This window comes from Hemitrygon akajei, chromosome 7 (genome assembly GCF_048418815.1).
Source record: "Hemitrygon akajei chromosome 7, sHemAka1.3, whole genome shotgun sequence".
NCBI lineage: Eukaryota > Metazoa > Chordata > Chondrichthyes > Myliobatiformes > Dasyatidae > Hemitrygon > Hemitrygon akajei.
This window is the reverse complement of record NC_133130.1, coordinates 81,795,582-81,819,285: the sequence shown is the minus strand read 5'-3', so window position 1 is coordinate 81,819,285 and position 23,704 is coordinate 81,795,582. Positions and strand designations below refer to the sequence as shown.

The window sequence follows — 23,704 nt, the reverse complement described above, 5'->3', positions numbered from 1 at the left end:
CAATGCTACACAAATCTGAAACCCTGAACTCTACACCAGTTCCTTAACCATGCATTCATCTGCAATATGATCCTATTCTTACCCTCACTGGCAAGTGGCATAGGCAGCATTCCAGAGATCAATACCTTTGAGGCTCTGCTTCCTAGTTTCCTACATTCACTCTTCAGAACCTCATCCCTTTTCCTAGCTATGTCATTGGTACTAATGTGTACATTGACATCTGGCTGCTCACCCTACCCCTTAAGAATGGTGTGGACCCAATTTGAGACATGCCCTGACCCTAGCACCTTGGAGGCAGCATACCATCTGTGAGTCTCTGTTTACATTCACATGTTCTCCTAACCTGTTCCACTAACTTCTGAATTCACTATCACCACCACTTTCCTCTTCTCCCTGCTTCCCTTCTGCGTTACGGAGCCTGACTTGGTGCCATTGACCTCATTGCTGTGACTTTCCCTAGGGAGCTTCCCACCCTCCATCCCACAACAGTATTAGAGGGAGTATACTTGTTATTGAGGGAAATAGCCACTGGGGTACACTGCACCATCTACCTGTGCCCTTTCCCTCTCCAGACAGAATCCCAGCTATCTGCCTCCTGCAACCTAAGTGTACTGCTTCCCTGTAGTTTTGCTACGTCAACTCCTCATTCTCCTGAATGAGCTATAGGTCATCCAGTTCCCTAACACAGTCTGTAAGGAGCTGCAGCCGTTTGCACTTTTTGCAGATGTAGCTATTAGGGACACTTGAAGGTCTTCTAGGCTTCCCATATCTTGCAAGAGGAGCAAACTACAGTCCTGGGATCTATTAGCGCTGTGTTTCCTGGACAGTAATAAAGAAAGGAAGAAAGAGAAGCTTGGCAGAAACCCAAACCTAGCCTCAGCCTCTTCTCGCTGAAGCCTCTTGAGCCAAAGCCTCGGCTTCCTGCTCTAACCATGTGACCATTTACTCAATTGATGCTCTTCTTAAACCTAAATTCACGTTAATATCACTTGTCGATTGCCCAATTACCTGATTAGTTTAAAACTTGACCAATTAGGAATGTGAACCAAGGATTGGCAAATGGATTTCAGTACTGATAACTGTGAGGTGATGTGTGACCCTATTATAGGAATGATGTGATTAAAGTGGAAAGAGTGCAGGAAAAAGATGCAAATATGTTAGCAGAATTAGAGAGCCCAAGCTTTAGGGAAAATTTGGCTAAGCTAGATCGTTCTTCCTTGGAACATAGGAGAATGGGTGGGAAGGTTACACTGATGCTTAAAATAGTCTTTGCCCCAGAGTAGAGGAGTCCAAAACTAGGGGTCAGAAATTTAGAGTGAGAGGGGGTAAGATTTAAAAGAGACCTAAGGAGCAGCTTTTTCACACAGAGGATGGAATGAGCCACTGGAGGAAATAGTTGAGACAATTACAAAAGTATTATTTTGGAGGCACTTGGTTAGGTACATGGAGGTGCTGGACTTAGTGGGGTATGGGCTGAATGCAAGAAATTGGGACTAGCTGGATGGGTACTGTGGTCGGCATGGACTTTTTGGGCTGAAGGGCCTTTGCAGTATTGTTCTATGACTGACTCAGTATATTCAGGACCTTCCAATTCGGAAACCAGAACAGTGCCATAAGTTATGCTGATACTTAATATGGCATCATGTTCAAAATTAGCTAATTTAAATCTTTTTAACACTTCAATCAAAATCTGTAGAAATGTTTTTGCTGGGAAATTCTGTAGACTGTTGTTACCCTCACTGACAGAAAACCCGACTAATCAAGGCTTCCTATTTTTTTTAAAGCCCCTGAAACTCATTGATTAATATAGCACATTTAGTATTAGCAATGGGCAAATTTCTAGATATGTAAATTTTTTACTGAAAATTATTCAGGAACACTGGAGCAAATGACAGTAGATGTCACCAGTTTTGTTATTCTTGCAGATAAGAGTTGTTCAACAATGGATAGGGTAGATAAAAACTGTCATATTAAACAGAAGTGGAGGTTACTGCCATCCTTTATTATCAGGTGATGTACTTCACTAACCAAACAGATTAATTTGCACAGCGGTTGAGAAACAAGGTACTATAGAAGCTGGATTATGATGTAGATGCATAAACACAAGGGATTAATGTAGATGAATGGCCAATTACACTATAATTAACTTAAATTTAAGTAATGAAATGAATCTGGAATTGTAAAATCAGATCAGTGATGGTTACCACATAGCTATTTGTTTTTTGCAAAAACCTGTCTGATTCACTGATGCCCTTCAAGACAAGAAATGTGCCACCCTTATCTGGCTTGGCATTTATGTGTTTCCGTACTTATTTGTGTGCTTGGCTCTTATCTGTCCTCTGAAGTACCTAAAGGACATTTATAGATGGATGTTAAATGCCACCCTTGCCAGCAATGTCTACATCTCACAAAATAGACTTTATTGGCTAGATTATGCTGACTATCAAATCACTTGTATCATATTGACAAATATTTAAGCCAAAATGGCAGACTGACACTAATTTTAACTCGCCTATTAAAGGATGCGCTTAGGAACTGCTCCCTTATCAATTCCAGGTGGTTAAGTTTAGAAGTAGCAACCAGAAGACACAGCATAAAGTGCATAATATGAGGGCAAATTACCTTTTGCATCATGAGCCCGATTTACAGTCACAGAAATTTGTAAAGCTGAAAGATACACAATACAAATAGGCCATAAATATATGTGGGCACAGCATGCCTGCCATGAACTTAATTTCAAGAGAAGGAAATATTTCGGTGCAGGTCTATGGGGTTCCATGGCTCAGTACTGTGGTTAAAGTAGGTGTATGGGACAAGCTTTTTAAAAGAGTGGTAGGTGCCTGGAACATACTGCCAGGCGTAGTGTTAGAAGCAGGTACGATAGTGGTGTTTAGGGGGCATTTAGATAGGCACTTGAATGTGCTGAGTATAGAAGGATATGAATCACATGTAGGCAGAAATAGTTTTATTCAATTTGGTATCATGTTCAGCACAGATTAGGGCCAAAGGGCTTGTTCCTGTGCTGTACTGTTCTGTGTAAGTCATTATGACAGTGCCGATAAAACTAGAACAATCAAAATTAAGTTACTGTGAGGAAATTATCCTAAAATTCAAAAATGTTTAAATCCCTGAGTATTTGATTGTTTTATTTTCCAGTATTACCAGAACCTTTGCATCAGGCAAGACAGAGAAGGTGATATTTCAAGTCTTGAAAGAACTTGGTCTTCCCAGTGGCAAGGTAAGAATTTGAATTACCTTCGGCCTTTCAATTTTAATGAAATAATATATAAAAAAATAATTAGTTAAAATAGCCAGTAGGTTGGCACTGTCATCTGCTTCAATCCTTCTCTCATTTCCTTTAATCTTCTCAGATCTACAGTATCTAAGGTGTATACCTACACTTCTACTCTCTTGTACTTTCTCAGTACTCAACCATAACAATAGCATCAGCTGCAAAGGTCATGAACTTATGAATTATCTCCAAGAAGTTCTTTCGTCCCAGATAAACATAAAAATTGATTCAAGTGCTTGACCATTAGTGTTAATGAACCAGATCATACTGATTTGAGTCACTGACTGCACTTCTCTGAACTTTTACCAAGTCACACATTGTACAGAAATGATTAAACTCTTCAAAATTCTAAAAAAGATTCAAATAATTAAAATAATTTTTAAAAATTAATTAACAAATGATAAATTTATTTAAAATACCTTAAAGCGGTAGAAATTAATTTTAAAACTGAGTACAATAAATCTTTTTGAGCGCTTTACCATCAAGGTTGGCAGCCCCATGAATGAGGTCTTGTTACATACACCAGCCATTCATGGTGTAAAGTTTGGGATGTTTGTGCATATGGCTCCATAATTCAGGATGTTTTTGCCCTACCTTTGCTAAATGCTGATTCCACCTTTCAAGCGGGAGATCAGGTGCACCAGCTGTAGATTTTGAATGGTTCTGAATCAGTCGGACAGCAAAACAGAGAAAAAGTGGGTTCCCCCCAGTTCTCTAAAGCAGAAAGACATTAGTTGTATGTAGTCAGAGGAGAATATAGGATAACACAACAAATTATTATTTTATGCAGGCGTGCAGATCATCAGGTGGAGCCAGACAATTAACTGTCTCTTGCTCTGTGCTTCACTTAGAAATAATACAGCTAACTGATTAAATCTAGGTCCAGGCACAATGAGCGGTGAATGAAGAAACCAGATGCAAATCTATAGTTCAGTTTGCAAGCAGCTCCCTAGCTAATCATCCCAGCCGTGTCCTCTAGTTCCCGTGGCCATAAGTTGCTGACAAAATAGAGTGATAAAGAACCCTGTTAAAATTTCTCTGACAGCTTCATTGTAACTCTGTGTCCTTATCACTTCCTTCCTGTGCAACCAGCTCCAAAGCTGTAATCTTCCTTTCCCTCACTGTTGGACGCTGCTCATTCAAATTCTACGCCCCCCCCCCCCCCCCCCCCCCACCAACCGACACTTCCCTTCCACTAATCCCTTCCCATTTTATGCACTGGAAGTCTATCTCTTGCCTCTGTATTTTACAACTTCAAAACTGATCTCTTTTACAACGTTTGGTGTCGTTCTGTCAATTATGACTTTTAAATATGTTTCTCTGGATCTCCAGAATTTTATATTTATGCCTGCTTTGAACTCACAAAGTAAATGCAAATTATTATCGTAGAATCAAGCCGAAAGGAAAAAAATAATGAGCTGCATTGATAATATTCAGCAAAGGTGGCATTCATTTCTGACATCAGCAAGTTTTTTCGGATTGAAGGTTTAAATCCAAAGGTGCAGAGCTCAACCAATCTATATTCTGAGTTAATATCCTACGCAGTATGTCCGAAGCTCATAGTAAAGTTTATTATCAAAATGCATATATGTCACCATATACAACCCTGAGAATCATTTTTACGGGTATACGCAGTAAATCCAAGAAACTCAATAGAATCAATGAAAGATAGCAACCAACAGGGAAGACAGACAACCAAGGTGCAAAAGACAATGAGCTGTGAAAGTATGAAAGAGAAAAAAATTAAAAAGCAATAAGTATCAAGAAGATGAGATGAAGAGTCCTTGAAAGTGAGTCGATAGGTTGTGGGAACAGTTCTGATGGAACTGTTCAGATCACTCAGATGGAACAATCTGCAGCTCAGTAGCAGCTTTCTCATATTTGTGAGCTGCAGGTTTGGTCTCCAGCCTAAACACAAGCAGTCATGGTGAATAAATAGAAAAGCATTGACAGGTTAGTAGATCACATGCATAAACTCATATGAATTAGGAGCAAGAGGGCCTACTCTTAGTCCTAATCCATGTGCGTGTAAGCATGTTGCCAATCAAGTCTGCCTTTTCAGAAGATCAGAGCTGATCTCTTTGTAACCAAAGCAACAAATTTCCAAATAAAAACAGAACTTGCTGGAAATACTCAGCAGGTAAGGCTACATCTGTGGGAAGCGAAACACAGAGAGCGAGACAAGAGGCCAACATTTGGCTGTTGCTGGAACCGATTCGAAACAGCAGATCTGAAGTGAGCTGAGACGAGGCAGAGTCGAGGTGGCAGGGCCCAATCCCAAGAGCAAAGAATGAGCCATTGTTTGACTGATTTATGCACCAGGCCATATTGGAAAGTGTGGATACAGGACGAATCAAGGCAGTGGGCCCCAGGCCCAAGAGCTTTCGAAGTGGCAGGGGTGGGTCCGAGAACAAGAAATGAGCCAAGGAGCGAGCCAAATTGAAAAGGTCAGGGTGTTGGGGCCAGAGGCAAGGGACGGGCTGGTGTTCGGCTTGCTGTTTAGCAAGTTCTACTCTGAACTGAAGCTGTGACCTGCAACCAATGGGCTTTTGGACTGGCTGCAGTGATGACTGGCGTCATGGCTGTGAGCTCACTTACCTGAACTTTAGTTCTGAATGCTGTTTGCTTGCTTCTCATTGTTTGTATGATTTGTTCATTTTTTTACACATTGGGTGGTTGACCATCTTTTTTTTAATGGGTTCCATTGAGTCTCTTTGTTTTGTGGCTGCCTGTAAGGAGATGGTATATAGGGTTGTATATAGTATACATACTTTGACCTTTATCTTAAGAATATCGAAATTTATTTTTCATCATCTCTTGCAGTAGTGAGCTGAATGACTTGTCACCGTCAGAAAAGATTACACCTTATTCTGCTTTAATTGGGTGATCCCTTATTTTTAAGCTGTGATTGCTAATTCGAGACCTTCCACTAGAAGAAACATCTTCTTCACATCCACCTTGGAATTTTATGTTTCAGTTAGGTCTTCTCTCTATACAGGCCCAGCACATCTAACCCTTCCTGATAAGATAACCTGACAACTCCAGGTGTTAGTCTCACAAACCTTCTCTGGAATTCTTTCCAACAGGATGGCATTTGTCCTTAATCAAGACAGCCAAAACTGAATGCGGATCTTCAGTTGTCATCTCACCAATGCTCTTTCTAACTGAATCATTGCCTCACTATCTTTGTATTCAATTCCCAGAGCAATAAACAATACCTTTCTGTTATTATTTTCTAATTACCTATGCAATTCAAGCTTTCTGTAATTAAAGCAAGTGGGGATCCAGATCTCACTACAATCTCGTGAATAATTTTAATTCAGACCATGATACTGTTTTTATTGTATTGTTAGTAAGAAAATATATGTCAGTTTTATATTGATTTTACCTAAGCATGTTATGAATAATTGTAGTAGATTAATAAATTATCAATTAAATGCTAAGGACATTCTCTCACTCTTACAGAATGAAGAAATTGAACCTGCTGTTTTCACCTTTGATAAGTTTTATGCACTAACTCAAAAGATATGTCCTCGCACTGACATTGAAGAGCTGTACAAGAAACTGTAAGTTTGGAACTGTTAAGAATGAGCAGTAATTAGCAGCTAGCTGAAGCTATATGCAGACCGTTAATACAGTAGTAGAAATAAAGAGCAGCATTTATGGAAGTCCAGAATTCATCGGAGGGCAAATGTGTCTTTGGTCACTGCTGCTGAATGTTTGTGGGAGCATTGGCTACCTGCTGCATTTGCGTCTGCAAGTTTGATTGCACTGCAGATGTTTAGCATCAGCAACTAAAGGCAAATTTCTCCCCATTGCTTTTCATGGCAGTGCAGCATTTAGTTTCTAACGTTTACCTAATCTATGCTGTTTGTGAAATATCCCTTCACTAAAATGAGAATGGCATATGATATTCTGGACTCAATTATTCCCTTTGTAACAGTACTTGTGATACTAAAACACTAGTGTAATTGAAAATGTAACCACCATTCATATAATTTAACTTTAATAATCAGTGTAGTGTGGAGAGCACCTGGAGTATTTTTTGCAGCTCCTGAATTAAGTCTTTTTTTATCTAACCCATCTATTCAGGTAAAACATTAACTTAATTCATTTGGTAATTATTTGCAACATCTCAGAATGGTCCTATATCAAAAAGTAAATGTAAACTGGTGAGAGAAAGGGTGTGGACATATTAATTATAAGTTGTATAAAAAGATCCTCAAAATAATAAACAAATCCACATTATGCCAGCTGAAAGGCACATCAAAAGCATGTTTTTGGAAACCCTTTGTATTCCTCACCAAAGTTAATGAAGCCAGATGTCTTATATCACTATTGAGAATAGAGGGGACTAGGGAAATCATATGAAAGAGGGACAAGATCGTCAGAGGCAGCTGTAACTCCTCACAATCTATCAACCCTCATCTGCTGGTGATACAAGGGAATTCCTTTTTCACTTGGCTTTTGACGCTAGTCCTCTGCAGTGTTAGTCCTTGTCACGGTTTTCTGCTCCCAGCATCAGCTGCCTTTTCTGGACATGAAATCGTTCATCTTCGTTACTGATTTCTCCAAGTGTTAGTTCTGTTGATGGGAGGTTGGTTTCACTGGGTCTGGATTCCAATAATAGTCCTCTTGGGAGTGATGGGTGCCTGGAATGCATTGGCAGGAAAGTAGTGGAAATAGCTATGAGAGCAGCATTTGAGAGGCATTTAGAGAGACACTTGAGGAGGCAGGGAATGGTGGGATATTGTCTATGTGCAGACAGAGGTTCAGATTACACAGATATTGTGGTCTATGTTTTAAGTTCAACGAGAGAAGTGACAGGAAAATGGAGACTCAGACTTACCTATGCATATTGTGAGGTGGTATTCTGCAGTGTGACTGCGTCCTTCCTTTTAATTTTGCTCATTCAATGGCGACCAGATCATGAACACTGAATGTAATACATGAAATTGGATAAAGTTCAAGTGAATTGCCACCTCACCTGGAAGAACTTGATTGTTCAACACCAAGTCCATCATCAGATATGAGGATAGGGTGGAAAAAATGGCTGAGGTGAAGGATTAGGTACAATTCTTTCATCATGAGTGAGAAATCCTGATGAATGCCTGAGTGTTTTTACTAGTTTCCATCTCCATGGCTGTTGTTTGATATGAGGTATGTTTTTACCATTTTCTGTTTTCTATCAGCTGCTGTAACAATTGTGATCTTACCTGAATGGTGGATTAGTTAAAAAGACGTTTAAGTTTATTCCAGTATCTCCTCCTTACCCTGAAATTGAAACTATATAATAGTTAATTTGTTATTTTGGTCTTTTTATTACGAGAGTAAAACCTTCTAATACTCTTTTGCTATTTGTGTTGAACTTGTTTTCATTTCTGTCTACTCACTCTCCCTGTATCATGTACATAAAGCCAATTTAATGGAGCGTGCTGGTTAGTTACCAAATCTTATTGTTCATACTGATTCTCTGCATTATAGTTGGATAGATGTATGTTCATTTGAGAATTTCAGCTGTCATGAAAGGGAGCTAAGGGTTATAAAGTAGCCAGGAAATGTGGGGCTAAAATTGGATTGGGTCCCAAAGTCTTTATTGGACTCTCTCAACTAGAATAAAGACTTCCTTTGGTACTGTTCAATTCTAATCTCAGATTAAGTTATCAGGAAATGTAAATATAGTATTAGGTCAGGCTTTCAGATTTTGAATTTCTTTTTTCCTGAAATTGAACCCAAATGACCATGAGTAGATAGCTTGATTTGCAGCATTAAAATATTGAAGTAGCTGAAAAGGAATAGTTCCTTTCTGGAAGAAAATATCTGATATTCTACTTAGGATATTGCCAAAGGAGGAGTTCATAAAGTAAATGGTTTGTGATAGTTTTTGGCAATTTTGTGAAATAAGAGTAATACATTAAATATATGCAGATTTTTTTTATTTATTGTTACTTTATTCTCAGTGTATAGCTATCCTAAACAAAGATAATACTTTATAATAATTTCTAGAGTGCACTGAAGTTAAGCTTGTACTGTTTCTGATAATTTCTCTTGCATTAGATTAGGTTTCATGGAAGCTATTTGCAACCACAAATAAATTGCAGTATCCTTAGGCTTTTGTTTTGAAAAATTAGTTTTGCAAAAATATGCCAACAATTTATATTTCTACTGAATTCCTTTTCAGCAATGGAGACAAATCTGATTACTTAACCGTAGACCAATTAGTCAGCTTTCTGAATGAAGTAAGCTTCTTTCATTCATTAACTGTGTCATGCTTGCAATAGTTTGCTTTACTCAGGACTTCCTGATGAGTGTAATGCATGGATTATGCCTCTGTTTGTTTGCTATCAATGAAGTAACAATAATGACAGCCAAGTACATAAAATTAAACACCATTTCATGCACGACTAAATTTGCTTCTGCTTTGCAAGTATTGCATGCTGCTTTTATATATAGTCTGTGAATACTGAATCTGTTGGAAATTTGGAAATGTATGTCTTTTTATACATTGGTGACCTTTCAATAATTCTTTCTTGGGTTACCATTGTGAATGTTGTTTTCAGCTAAGTTCTTAAAAATGATTTGTGATCTTAATTCTGCAGCCCTAATATTATAGAGTAGTAAACTCACATTAAAAAAATGCTGAATCTATTTATGCTCAAATCTCCTATCTAGATATTGTAAATGAATTATTGCCTCTCCTTAAGCAGCAGAATGAGAAGAATTGTAATCCTGTTTGCAGTATTCGTATATGAATATTGAATAAATCTATGTGCAATTCTTCTCACTTTCTGTGTGCTCAGGTATTCTATGTTTACTGTAAATGACTTATCTCTTCTACCAGAGGAAAAAATAAAGAAAGATGCCAAATGTTTGTGCTTTACGATCCCACTTCATCATGTCGTGGACTGTAGATCTAAACCAGCATGACAACTTTATGTGTTTAAAAATAATGTATTTTTTTACATCCACTTTTATTTTATTCAGATCTTATTTTTAAAAAACTGTTTAATTATGAAAAGCTACGTTCGCTGCATTGTGTCAAGTGAACTGAAAAATGGTCATTCATATTCTGCATTATCCATATTATATCTTTGAAGTTAGTTTGAGGTGTTTATATTTTGTGAAAAGTCATCTGGTCTTGTATGATACAGTAGATTCCAGTTAATCGGGCCTTCAGTTAATTGTGCCAGCCCGTTACTGGGCCAACTCTTAAAGAACAAAAACTCACCAAGAAAATAGCCGGCATTACCTTCATTTATTTGGGACGATATGCTCTTTAATTGGGGCAGGAAACTGTTGCTGAAGTTTCTAACTAATGTCAGTGCATGCATTTGTGTTGCCTTTAGACACTACACCGTACTTAGAGCAAACAGTTTTTAAGTAGTGCTAGTTGTGTATGTTTGTGTTCTAAAAGCAATGATAGTCGCTAAAAAAAAAGCAGTAAGACGGTTCAGAACTGTTTTGCTTGCTGTGATTTCAAGCATTCAAGCTTGGAGATGCCAGAAACAGTGATGCCGAGAGTGAAAATGAAACAATTTCTCTACCTGAACAAGTTAGGAACTGTGAGGAATTTGAAGATGTTGGCAATCCTCTTGAATGTTACAGTGAAAATGAAGATTTGCAGGATGCATTTTTTGAAAGAGTTGTATGAAGCAGTCCATTATCTACACTAGGTGTCTGCACTGATTTTGTTTATTTACAGTTAAGCAAAAGAACTCAGCAGTATACACTGGATTAATACAATTCTATTCTTGAACTATTCTTAATTTAATACAATTTTGTAGTATTGTGCTAGTATTGACAGTGTTCTAATTTTTTCTGTTTTTCATTCAAATACATAATTTGTTACTCGGTGAAACAGTCTTTATTATAGCTTTTTAATGATTTCCATGAAACTTTGGCTAGTTGGGGCAGCTGCTTAATTGAGCTAAAATGTACTGGCCCTGACTCAGTTGGCCAAAATCCACTGTATAGGTTTCAGAATTTAGGCCTCATAAGTAAATAGAATTGATCTGTGATTTTAATTGTAATAATTTTTTATTTTAAGTTTGGGAAATATATCATGTATGTTTATTTAAGTACTTAAAATATGTTGCTGGAAGGACATTTCCCCCAAAATTTTAGCTTTACCCTGCATTTGCTCAAAACTGATAAAGGCCTCTCAAGAACCAAGGCATACAGCCTGGAAAGTTGAAATTAAGTCACCATAGTTACCATAGCTTATGGAAGCAAGAGGACACTCAAAGGTCTCAATTACTGCTAATATATTTTGGTTCATACATCAAGTGCTTTGTACAAGATACCCTGTAACCTTTACCCTACATCACCGCCAAAATAGGTTAGTGCATTTGGGTGAGAAATAGCAATAAGTTGATATGCAGATAATGAATTCAAATAAAAGTGAAAAAAGTAAATAAGTGAATTTAGACCAAAGGATCATAAGACATAGGAGCAGAATTAGGCCACTTAGCCCATCGAGTCTGTTCTGCCATTCCATCATGCCTGCTTTATTAAGCCTTTCAACCCCATTCTTCTGCTATCTCCCCATAATCTTTAATGCCCTTACTAATCAAGAATCTATCAACCTTCACTTTAAATATACCCAGTGACAGATTCCACAGATTCATTGCCCTCTGACTAAAGAAATTCTTCTTCATCTCTGTTTGAAATTGATGTTTCTCTTTTCTGAGCCTGTGCCCTCTTGCCTCATTCCATTTTCTCCCTGTTACCATCAGGTAGGAGATACAGAAACCCAAAGGCACTCACTCAACAATTCAGGAACAGCTTCTTCCCCTCTGCCATCTATTTCCTAAATGGACTTTTTTTTAATATATGTTGGGCATGATTTTTAATCCATTCAATATTCATATACTGAAATTTATTTATTCATTCATTCATTCTCTCTTCTATATTGTGTTTTGCATTGAACTACTGCTGCTAAGTTAAAAAATTTCATGACGCATGTTGGTGGTAATTCTTGATTCTTGATTCAAGAATCAAGAATTACCTGATTCTTGATTCACCCACAATAGGAAACATCCGCTCCACATCCACTCAATAATGGACCAAAAAAAAAATCACGGAACTCCAGTGCAAGAAACAACTTTCAGTCATCACTCACTTCCTACGTTGAGCTTAAAGCTTGTAAATAGGCCATGTAGCCCAAACCAAGGCTGAGTCTGTCATCCTTCTATCATCACTCATATAACTATCAGCTGAATCTTCTATTTCAGTCTCCCACTTAGAGGGATTCTTATTGCTTTAACATCTGATTGCAGTAATGTCCTTAACGGTTTCAGAGTTCTCCTTTGACTTCATGGCTAGCTTATACTTATGACATCTAGCTTTGTTTAATAATTGATGAAAGTGGAAACACATTTGATGCATGTATTCCATCAAAGCCATTTGTAATTTTAAAAATATCTCAAAATTGTTGTTAATAAGAGAAAAGTGACTAGGGCTACTCATTCTTTCCTGGAAGATTAACTTCACTGTTCAGGTATTAAACTTGTAAATATTTTTTTCACCCTCTCCGGTTCTTCTATATCTGTTTTGTGGTAATGACTCCCGAACTTTACATTATGGTCTAAGGTTCGATAAGTTCAGCAAGCCTACACTTGTTAACACTGTATGTCTGGGCTTGGTTGGTACTCGATAATAAGTTTTATATTTTCCAATCTGCTAGCTAGGCTGAACAATTTTCTTAATTGTTCTCTAATTTCACACTCACTCATGGTCATGAGACGACTCTATAGTACTTTACTTTGAAATATCAGTATTTAACAGTTTGCATTGGCCGTGCCCAATATTCCTTAGTTACTTCAAGGAATTCGTTTCAGGTTAGCCAAGTAAATCTTCTTCCATTTGAAATGCATGCTGGTTATTTGTGGTTTTGTTTACTCTATTAGTTGGAATCCCAATAATTGTTGAAGAGACTTGCCTATAGTTCTGTCCTTCCTGACATTGTACCTTTCTCCGTGGCAGAGGTTTCGAACTTTTTCTGATGAAAGCTGGGCTAGATCATACTCAGTAATATATGTGCCCCTCTCCCCAATAAATACTTGTTGACCTATCAGGCCATTCCTTTTTTCCAGAAATTGAGGTAAACCTAGCATGCTTCCGTGCATTTTTATTTGTTTTTACCTTTTTGTAAACTTTCTAACTCAATATTTTTCCTGTAAACTTTGGTGGTCAACTACTCCCCACTTCAAAGGGATTTTGTTGGAGTTGGAATCACTACTCTAAGGAGACATTCAGTGGGTTTACTGGTGCTTCTGCTATGACTTCACTGGGTTAAAATCCATCCAGATAATTAGATTTTGCATTATTTGTGTTTGATAAGCTTACCTAATATATTATATCTTTTAACTTTTAATACAGTTGTAGAGTCAAGGAACAGACTCTTCAGCTCACCATTAGCATGCCTGCATTAGGTACCCATTGACATTAATCCCGTCTCTTTCTTCCTACATTTCCATCAGCTCCCACCACCCACCACCAGTTACTGCCACTCATCTAAGTACAAAAGGCAATGTGCACAGCTAATAATCAACCTATCCTTACCTCTTTGGTATATAGAAGCCACAGCACCCAGAAGAAACTCGGTCGCTATGATACGGGGAACTTGCAAACCCTGCACAAGGCACATGGGATGTCAGGGTTGAACCTGGGTTGCTGGACCTGCAAGTAATACCCTTGGCCTCCATGTAATTATAAGACACGTAATTTCACATGCCAAGTTTACCTAATCAGATTCTCTCATAACTACTGACTATCCTGTCATAACCGATTCCCACCTTGACTTCTCTGTGCCTGTGAGATAATAATTTGTTTTTCCATTTGTTGATAACTTACAGTAATTTCATGGTTCTACTTTGCCTTCTTTAATCTCCCCTGTCATGCTCTTCTTTGGCCCAGGTACTTAATATAACAAAAAGCTTTGAACCAAAAGTATTGACTAAAAAAAATGGAACTGAGAAATAACACAAATTTCAAAGTAATCGTGAAAGCAACAGCAATGTGATTTAATGTAAATTATATAAGGAACTTCTATTATATAAAGAAGAAATACATTAGTAAAATTTATGCTGTAACTTATAATTAGACATCCTTTTGTCATGATAAATATAATTGAATAGCCACTAAAATATTACCAGGTGATTTTAGAGAGAGAAGAAAATATTAGTAATTTGTCACCCAAACTTCAAACTATATGTTTCAGTGTGAATTTGAGGATGCACTGACATAATTCTATAGCATTAAAACATACTGTACAATATGAATAAGATACGTAATAGGACACTTTTGCAATTGTTTGACAATGTGGCATGATGTAATCCTATGGAAAACACTTCATATCACGTTTAGTTAATGGCAGGCTGATGAAAATTGTGACTTATCTATTAGCTCTGTTTTCTCTCTGAAGTGGGCTGATGATCCAGGGGAAAATTGGCAAATATTTGAGAAAAGTGTCTTAAGTTAATCCAAAGTGAAACTGCATGCATGTGCATGTATATACACACATGCACGTGTTTGTGTGCACGATAGGTAAGGGTAAAATAAATGAATACAGTAAAATCTGGAAATGTATTGGAATATTCTCATGAAAACAGCTTTACTGTACATTGATACAATGACAAAATGCCAGTAAAGATTAACTTCTGAATTTCACAGTCTGTAAAATCCATCTGTTTTGAAGTTGAAAACCATTACAGCTATTACATGTGTAGTAGAGTATGTAATTCCTAAATATATAAGGTTATCATCACCCAATCTTGAAATAGCTGTTCTTGAATTATCGAGTCAATCTCATTTGTTGAAATGCTGACCTCATTTCATGGCTGACCTGTAGTAAGCACACGCAGAAGGCTTGACTCTTTCATAACAACATAGGAAATGCTTTGAAGGGTAAAATTGCAATGTTTCTCAAACTTTGGCTCATTTTATGTGACACTTAAAGAAAATGCATGTAGAAATGATGGGCATTATGTTCAGAGAGATCATCTCTTTACTGTTCTACCTTATCATTAAACACAAATAACCAAAGGGAAAACGTACTTATATTTTACTTTTATTAATATTTCTTGCACCATTATTGTTATTATTTTCTGTTATAAGACAGTGGTGGGAAACACTTTAATTCAGTCATTTCCTTACTGTAGAATCAACGAGATCCTCGCCTGAATGAAATTTTGTTCCCCTTCTATGACACGAAAAGAGCAATGCAGATACTTGAGAATTATGAACCAGATGAAACACTGAGAAAACAAGGTAAGCTCTCTTGCATCTTTCTGCCTTAATATAAAGCAAAGTTTGAGTAGTGGGGTATATCATTTTCAAACATTTTCTGCTGTTGTTTTATCCAGCAGTTTTTTTACACAACTGTTGCATTTTGGTCCTGAAGTCATTTTACTTTGTTTGTAATGCAGATGCATTCATCTGCGTATTGTTTTAGTGAAACACCCCACATTTAACACTGGGATTTAATCTAATCTCCATGAGATATTGCTTTGTTTAATTCTACACATCTGTATTATTATTGCTGCAGTTTATCTTGAAGTCACATATTCACTGCCTCATAGAGGAACTGCTTTAAAAGGAGAGAAGTTTTTCCACATGGTAGTAACTAAAGGCACTATGGAAAATTTAATCTTTTCCATTCAATCAAAGTGGCAATTTAATGATATTATTAAATACAGTGGCTGGAAAACTAATAGTGAAAGTCTTTTTTAATTGTTGGAGATTCATAAAGGATGTCTAAAGAGAAACTAAGATGGTTAAAGCTGAGTTTTGAGCATACTCAAGTGTTCCAAGATGGTGTGTGAGCATCAGCACATTGATGGGGTTGCATGGGTCCTTTGTGGATGTTTGCCAGAAGTGCATAGCTGAAGCAGATCAATTAGTGTATAATGCTGAGTGGACACTGGTGCTCTATATTGAAGCTTCAGCTATTAGGTTACATTCCTCTGTTACTTTTGTATGGCCACACCGTGCAATCAGCAACAGAAAAGGTTTGCACACCTGATTCCACCCATCCAACACCCCAGTAGTGCTTGAATAACAGGCCATTTTTTCATTGGTTAGAGGACACAAAAGTTCACATTATTGAGGTCACGTAGCATGGTTCTTGTGGATGCAATGATAGTCAAACACTAAACCACTTGATGTTAATGATTGTAATGGGAAAGTGTTGTATTTTCAATTGTACGCCTACCGTTGTAAAACTTGGGGAATTATCCGAAGACAAGCCTCGTCTTGTATGTAATTGACCAGGACAGTAAGGTTCTCGTTCCTGAGTTTAAATTAAAGAGAGATTCATTCTCAATTAATCTAATTAGATTAATTACTACTTTGTTTGTAAATGTTACCAGGCTTTTCGATCTTTCATATAGTACACTTCACTCGAAATATTATCTCAGATCCTGTAAGAATTCTTGGGCTGTGTTAAATTTTGTCTCCATATCTGTCATGAATATTGCATAGTTGTTCCCCTTGAAACAACATTTTGCTTGTACAAATTCCTGGTGAGCAGTTTCACAACACAGCAAGCTTTTTTTTTGTTGGAGAAAGTATTTAGCATTTAGAAGAGTTACCGAATGGGGTAAAACCTCCAGTGCCTGTTTGTTAAGTATTAGATCTGCTCATAGGGCATTCTACTAATGCTTGGCATGCCCATGACTTATACATAGGTTTAATTTTCACATCTACTAAACAATAATTTATCAATGAAAATTAAGCACTTACAAATGCAAGCCCTTCTAAATTGCTTTAAAAAATGATTTTCTACTCTTAATATGTTTTCAAAATGAATACATATACTGCTGAGTCATCAAAGCTCCCTCCAAATAGAGTGTAGTTGCAAACATAAAGTCTGTTATGATTTTAACTGTTTATATTCTTCCTTTGTATTAAGAAGCGTTCTCTTGATTTGCTAGTCTTTGCCCCAAATTAAAATTTAATTGGAAGATTTTCCTTGAAGGGTTGCAATCAGAAAAATCTCAGCAAGCCCATGATTCTCATTGTCATGTAGGGAGGAGGTTGGGAGAGACCTTTTCAAGGTTTAGAAAATGATGAGGGTCATAGAAAGGACAGAAAGTTAGTGTCTTTTTCCCAGGACAAGGGAACCTTTCACTAGAGAGCATGAATTTAAGGTAAGAGAGAGATATTTAAAGAAGATCTGAGGGTTAATTATTTCACACAGAAGGTGGTGGTTATCTGGAACCAGCTGCCAGAGGAAATGGTAGGGGCAGATACACAGTTTAAAGGGCATTTGGACAGCTACTTCAGCAGAATAGATATAGAGGGGTATTGGCCTGCTGCAGGCAGCCAGGATTGGTGTAGATAGGCATCACTGTCAGCATGGATGAGATGGACTGAAATGGATGATTTCTGTGCTTTTTGATTCTATGATTTTTTGACCCTAAAATATTATCAGTTTTATGTGCGCTACTGGGTTCTTGGGTGGTGGGTTTTATTGAAACACATAGAAATGCAAGGCTATTTGAGCCTCTTGAGCCTGCTCCATCATTCTGATCTGACCGTGTATCTCAATGCTGTGCTGCTGCTCTGTCCTCATCCCCTTCATAACTTCTGTTTTTCTCACTGGCCTCCACAACTTTCTGCAGTAAAGATCTCTGCAACTTCACCACCCTTTGAGAGAGGAAAACTTCCATCTCAGCCCTGAATGGCATAACCTTTCAACTAACCTCGACCCAGTCAATTGACCCCCTTCTCTGACCTTTAAACCAGACGCAACTCAATTTACAGTTGATGAACTTTGCAGGTTTATCATGAGGTGATCCTTGCACTGACCAGACTCATTTTCACTGATTTATGCTGACAAGATTAACTAAAGCTTTTGGTTCATTAATGTGTTGAGGTGAGGTAGAACAAATGGACTGTCTCCATTGACTCCTCAACTATTAAAGTTAATAACTTCAAACTTTTATAACTTGATTTAGTGAAAATTCAACAAAATCTTTCCCCACCCATCTTCTTATTCATCCAGCAAACTTTCCCATACTTTAGATGATTTGGGCCAAGGCTCTTGGGCTAGTTGTTCCAGGGCTTTCAGTCCTTCAGCTTGACCTTGGGGCCATATTTTCTCATGCATTTCCACAAATTTATGACCTGATATCGCAGTGTTGTTGGGGCATGCTATTTTTCTGTCTGCAGGTGGTGAGACCGTCTGATACTGTAAATCAAGGAAACACAGCCAAAAAAAATGAAGTTTCTTTTTGTACTATACACTGCTGAGTTAATTGCATTTTATGCAGTTTGTTGAAGTGAACAAAAATCTGAATTAGCTTGAAATGAGCTCTCTTTCTTACTTACCAAACTACCCAAAAATGTTTCAAATGTGGGATCTTTGATAATGAGGCCAGCACATTTTTCCTGCCTTGGAAGCGCAGTGTCAGTGTTGGTTCCCATAGAACATAAAACATTATCACTTTGTAATTTTACAAAACTGGTGAAACCTTAACAATATCTGCCATCTAGTGGACATGAAATTAAATTGATTGGGTGAACCATTTCCTTAATGGCACAGTTTTATAAACTTGAATAATCTTTCTTTGCATTCCTGACCTCATATCTTTTCCGTAGAAAACCTACATCTCTGTAGCACTATTCACCTCTGCCTCCCAGTCCAAACTCTGTGCCATTAAAGCTCTAATCTATATATTATTCTTATTCAAATTTCACAAATGTTGCCCGACCACTAATTCCAAGAATTTTTGCATTTGGATTAACAGTATCAGCATCATTTGATTTTTTTTTTACTCCATTCCTCCTTTTGCTGTCTCCATGGTTCAAATCAATGTAAACTGTAGATCCCACAATACCCTGACCTCTATATCCTATTGTACTACAAACCATCTCACCGAAAACTTATCTGGCAGAATTTGGCTCCCCATTCCCTTCTACCTCAAGTTTAAATATCCCTTTTTTTTTAATCCATTTATTCCTGCAACCCCATATACTTTTCTCTGATGACCTTTGCATTCTCCACTGCATTTGTTTTTCCCATTCCTTTACCTTTAAGTACCTCGGCTCAACAGTCTGGAATTCCTTTGCTCAGTTCTTTCACCAACCTTCCCCTTTAAGGCCTCCTTTCAAGCACACTGTTTTTAGCCAACTTCCTATTGATGTAACTGGGTAGATTTTTGCATAGTTGGGGAATTGAGGGTTATTGGGAAAAGGCAGGGAGGTGGAGATGAGTCCATGGCCAGATCAGCCATGATCTTATTGAATGGTGGAGCAGGCTCGATGGGCCAGATGGCTTATTCCTGCTCTTATTTCTTATGTTCTTGTGTTTTTTTTAACATTCATCATGACTGAATGATGGCATTTTGGCATCATCATGACTGAATGATACACTGAGTATATGTTCATGGCCTTCTGCTTTTGCAGCCCATCCACTTCAAGATGTGATATGTTGCGTGTTTAGACATGCACCTGCACATTATGGCTGTAACATGTGACTCATGAGTTGCCGTCACCTTAATGTCAGCTTGAGCTAGTCTGGCTATTCTCCTCTGACCCCTCACTGGATCTTTATTCTGCACCATTCTCTATAAACTCTAGGGGCTGTTGCTTGTGAAAATCGTAGTGGATCAACAGTTCTGAGAAACTCAAGCCACCACATCTGGCACCAACAATCATTCCATGGTCAAAGTAACTTAGACCACATTTCTTCCCCATTCTGATGCTTGTCCTTGTCAGTACAGCATTACTCGGCATCATCCTATCATGTCTCATCCAGTGACACACTCATAGGCACCCAGGCCAAACATTCCTCATTTCCCTTCAGTGTTCAAAGACTGTCAACCCAATAGCCATGATCTTCTTTGAAGATGATTCCTATTGGCCATTTCTTTTTCTCATTTCCTTCACTATATCCCAAAATTCTGGAGCTGTCTTTGGCCCGGGCAATCATTTATCCATTACAGAAATGTCTTGTGACTTTATGAGACCATAAGACATAAGGGTAGAATTAGAACATCTGCCCCATCGTGTCTGCTGTGCCATACCTACATGGCTGATTCATTATCCCTTTCAACCCCATTCTCCTGCCTTCTCCCCATAACTTTTGATGCCCTGACAAATCAAGAACCTATCAACATCTGCTTTAAACATAGCCAATGCCTTCGCTTCCACAGCCATCTGTGACAATGAATTCCACAGATTCACCACCTTCTGGCTAAAGAAATTCCTTCCCATCCCTGTTCCAAGAATCCTTTTATTCCAAGAATCATTCTTGTCAAGCTCTGCTGGACCCTCTTCCATCCCTGCCATCTTTTCTTTGATAAGGGGCTAATGTTTCAAGTGCACTCTGATCAATGCCTTATAAAGCCTCAACGTCACATTCTTGCTCTTATATTCTAGTCCTCTCGAACGCTAACATTACATTTGCCTTCCTTACCATCAATTCAACCTGCCTTTAGGAAATCTTGCACGAGTACTCCCAAGTCCCTTTCACCTCTGATTTTTGAATTGTCTCCCTGTTTAGAAAATAGTCTATGCCTTTATTCCTTCACCCAATGTGCATGGCCATACATTTCCCTGAACTATATTCCATCTGCTACTTATTTGCCCCATTCTCCCAATCTGTCTAAGTCCTTCTTCAGACTCCCTGCTTCCTCAACACTACCTGCCCCTCCACCAATCTTTGTATTGACCACAAACTTAGCCGCAAAGCCGTCAATTCCATCATACAAATTATTGACGTATAACATGAATACAAGCGCTCCCATTACCATTCCTGTGGAACACTGCTAGTTGCGAGCAGCAACCGAAAAGGCCCCTTTTATTCCAGCTGTTTGCCTCCTGCCAATCAGACAATCTTCTATCCATGCTAACAACATGTGGGAAGGTACCAATGGCCAAAATTGTGATACCCATAACCCAGTGTGATACAGGTCAACAGAATTTCTAAGCAATACATCTTTTATCACATCAATACTGAATCTACAATATCTGAAGAAGCTGACCAAACGTTTGTTCAAAATTTGACCGGGGGGGGGGTTAGCTAAATATGGGGAAGTCAGAAGGGAGGCAGAAGGAGTAAGTGAGTTAAGGTTCTGACACCGGGGTGGGTGCAGAAATGGACAGAGGAGTGAACAGAGCCATGATGGGATGAGGAATGGAAGAGACTATAAAGCTAAACTCAATAGTTTTAAGACCAAAGTTACAATAAATCAACAAGGAAGAAGAGTTACAAGGAAAAAGGATGTAATACAATGGAGAATGTTGCCAAAGCAATACACATAAATGCTGTAGGAACTTAGCAGGTCAGGAGGCATTACATGAAAGAATTGGTCCCACCAATGTAGAGGAGGCCACATTGGGAGCTCTGGATAGAATAGATGACCACAACAGATTTGCAGGTGAAACATTGCTTCATCTAGAAGGGTTGTGTGGGACACTGAAAGTAAGAGAGGAGGTGAATGGGCAGCTATAGCAGTTCTGTCGCTTGCAGGGATATGTGCCAGATGGGAGATTAGTGGAGAGCGACATATAGACAAGGGAATTAATGAGGGAGTGATCCCTGCGGAAAGCAGAGAGTGGAGGAGAGGTAAGGATATGTTTGGTGGAAGAAGATGGAGGAAGTTGCAGAGAATTGGATACAGAAGTTCATGGGATGGTAGAGACACTCCATCCCCTCAAGGCAGCGGGAAGATGGGTCGATCACGGATGTCCGGGAAGCAGAGGAGAATCGGGTCAGGGCAGCATCAGTGGTAGAAGAAGGGAAACCCAATTCTTTGAAGGAGGACGAAAGCCCTGAAGTTCTGGAAAAGAAAGCCTCATCCTAGGAGCAGGTTCTGGTTGGTCCTGCCCCGCTGAATCATGTCCGTATACCTTGACTCTATTCTATCCTGCTTGTTTCATTCCCTTCCCACCTACATCCTCAGCACTTCACATGTTCTCAATCTACTCAACAACTTTCAGTTCCCTGTCTCTGACTGTCTGATTTTCATCACCTCCCTGTACATTTTATCCCCCATCTTTCTCAAAAAAAGATCCAACAAATTCCTCTCCACCACCACCCACCTCCATCTGGTGGAACTGGTCCCCACACTCAACAATTTCTCCTTCGGTTCCTCCTACTTTCTCCAAACTCAAGGGGTTGTCATGGGCACCTGCAAAGGCCCTAGCTATGCCTGCCTTTTTGTTGGTTATGGGGAACAGTCCATGCTCGAAGCCTTCCCCGGTAATACTCTCCTTCTCTTCCATTGACGATTGCATTAGTGCAGCTTCATGCATCAATGCTGAGCTCATCAATTTCATCAACAATGCCTCCAACTTCCACCCTGTACTTAAGTTCACTTGGCTCATTTGTGATCATCTCTCCCCTTTCTTAATCTTTCTGCCTCCATCTCTGGAGACAAACTGTCTACCGACATCTTTTATAAACCTACCGATTCCTATCGCTATCTTAACTGTTTCTCTTACTACCCTGCCTCCTATAAAAAATGCTATTCCCTTTTCTCATTTCCTTTGTCTCTGCCATATCTGTTCCCAGGAGGAGTCTTTCCTTTCCAAAACATCGGAGATGTCCTCCTTGTCAAAGAACAGAATTTCCTTTTCTCTAGTGTTTATGCTGTCATCAGCCACATCTCCTCCATTTCCTGAACATCCACGCTCACCCCATCTTCTTGCTGCCTTAACAGGGATAGAACTCCTCTTGACCCCACCTACCACCCCATGAGCCTCCACACCCAACGCATCATTCTCAGCAACTTCGGCTGTCTTTAATGGGATCCTACCACCAAACACATCTTTACCTTCTCCCCGCTCTCCACTTTCCGCAGGGATCGCTCCATCCGTGCTTCCTTCGCCCATTCTTCCCTCCCCTGTTGAGGTCGTCTATCTGGTGCTCCTGATGTGGCCTCCTCTATGTTAGTGAGAGCTGGCGTGAATTGGACTGCATTTTCAAGCACCTCCACTACATCCCCCAAAAGCAGAATCTCCCAGTGGCCAACTATTTTAATTCCCATCCCCATTCCCATTCTGACATATCAGTCCATGACTTCCTTTTTTGCCAAGATGAGGCCACACTCGGGGTGGAGGAGCAACACCTCAAATTCTGTCTGGGTAGCCTCCAAACTGATGGCATGAGTATAGATTTCTCCTTCCAGTGATTTTTTTCTTGCCGCTTCTTTAGCCCCACTTTGGCCTCTTAACTCTTCTCCTCACCTGCCTATCACCTCCCCCGGTGCCCCACTTTCTTTCCTTTCTCCTAAGCGCCACTCTCTTCTCCTATCAGACTCCTCCTTCTCCAGCCCTTTACCTTTCCCACCAACCTGGCTTCACTTATTACCTTGCAGCTCATCCTCCTTCCATCCCCATTCCCCGGTGGTGTTTCCCTGTTCCTTTCCTGTCTTGAAGAAAGGGTCTCTGCCCCAAACATCG

The 23,704-nt window shown here is 38.9% G+C and overlaps 1 protein-coding gene across 9 annotated transcripts in view; it reads left to right on the top strand.

Moving 5' to 3' along the window:
• Positions 1-23,704, top strand: part of plcb4a (phospholipase C, beta 4a) — a 540,859-nt gene that overhangs the window by 345,908 nt on the left and 171,247 nt on the right. For all 9 annotated transcript variants that reach the window (XM_073051319.1, XM_073051318.1, XM_073051315.1 and 6 more), the window contains 4 exons: positions 3,157-3,238; positions 6,758-6,858; positions 9,474-9,531; positions 15,454-15,562. In XM_073051319.1, coding sequence (XP_072907420.1) covers positions 3,157-3,238; positions 6,758-6,858; positions 9,474-9,531; positions 15,454-15,562 — 350 coding nt within the window. The remainder of the gene's footprint in view (positions 1-3,156; positions 3,239-6,757; positions 6,859-9,473; positions 9,532-15,453; positions 15,563-23,704) is intronic.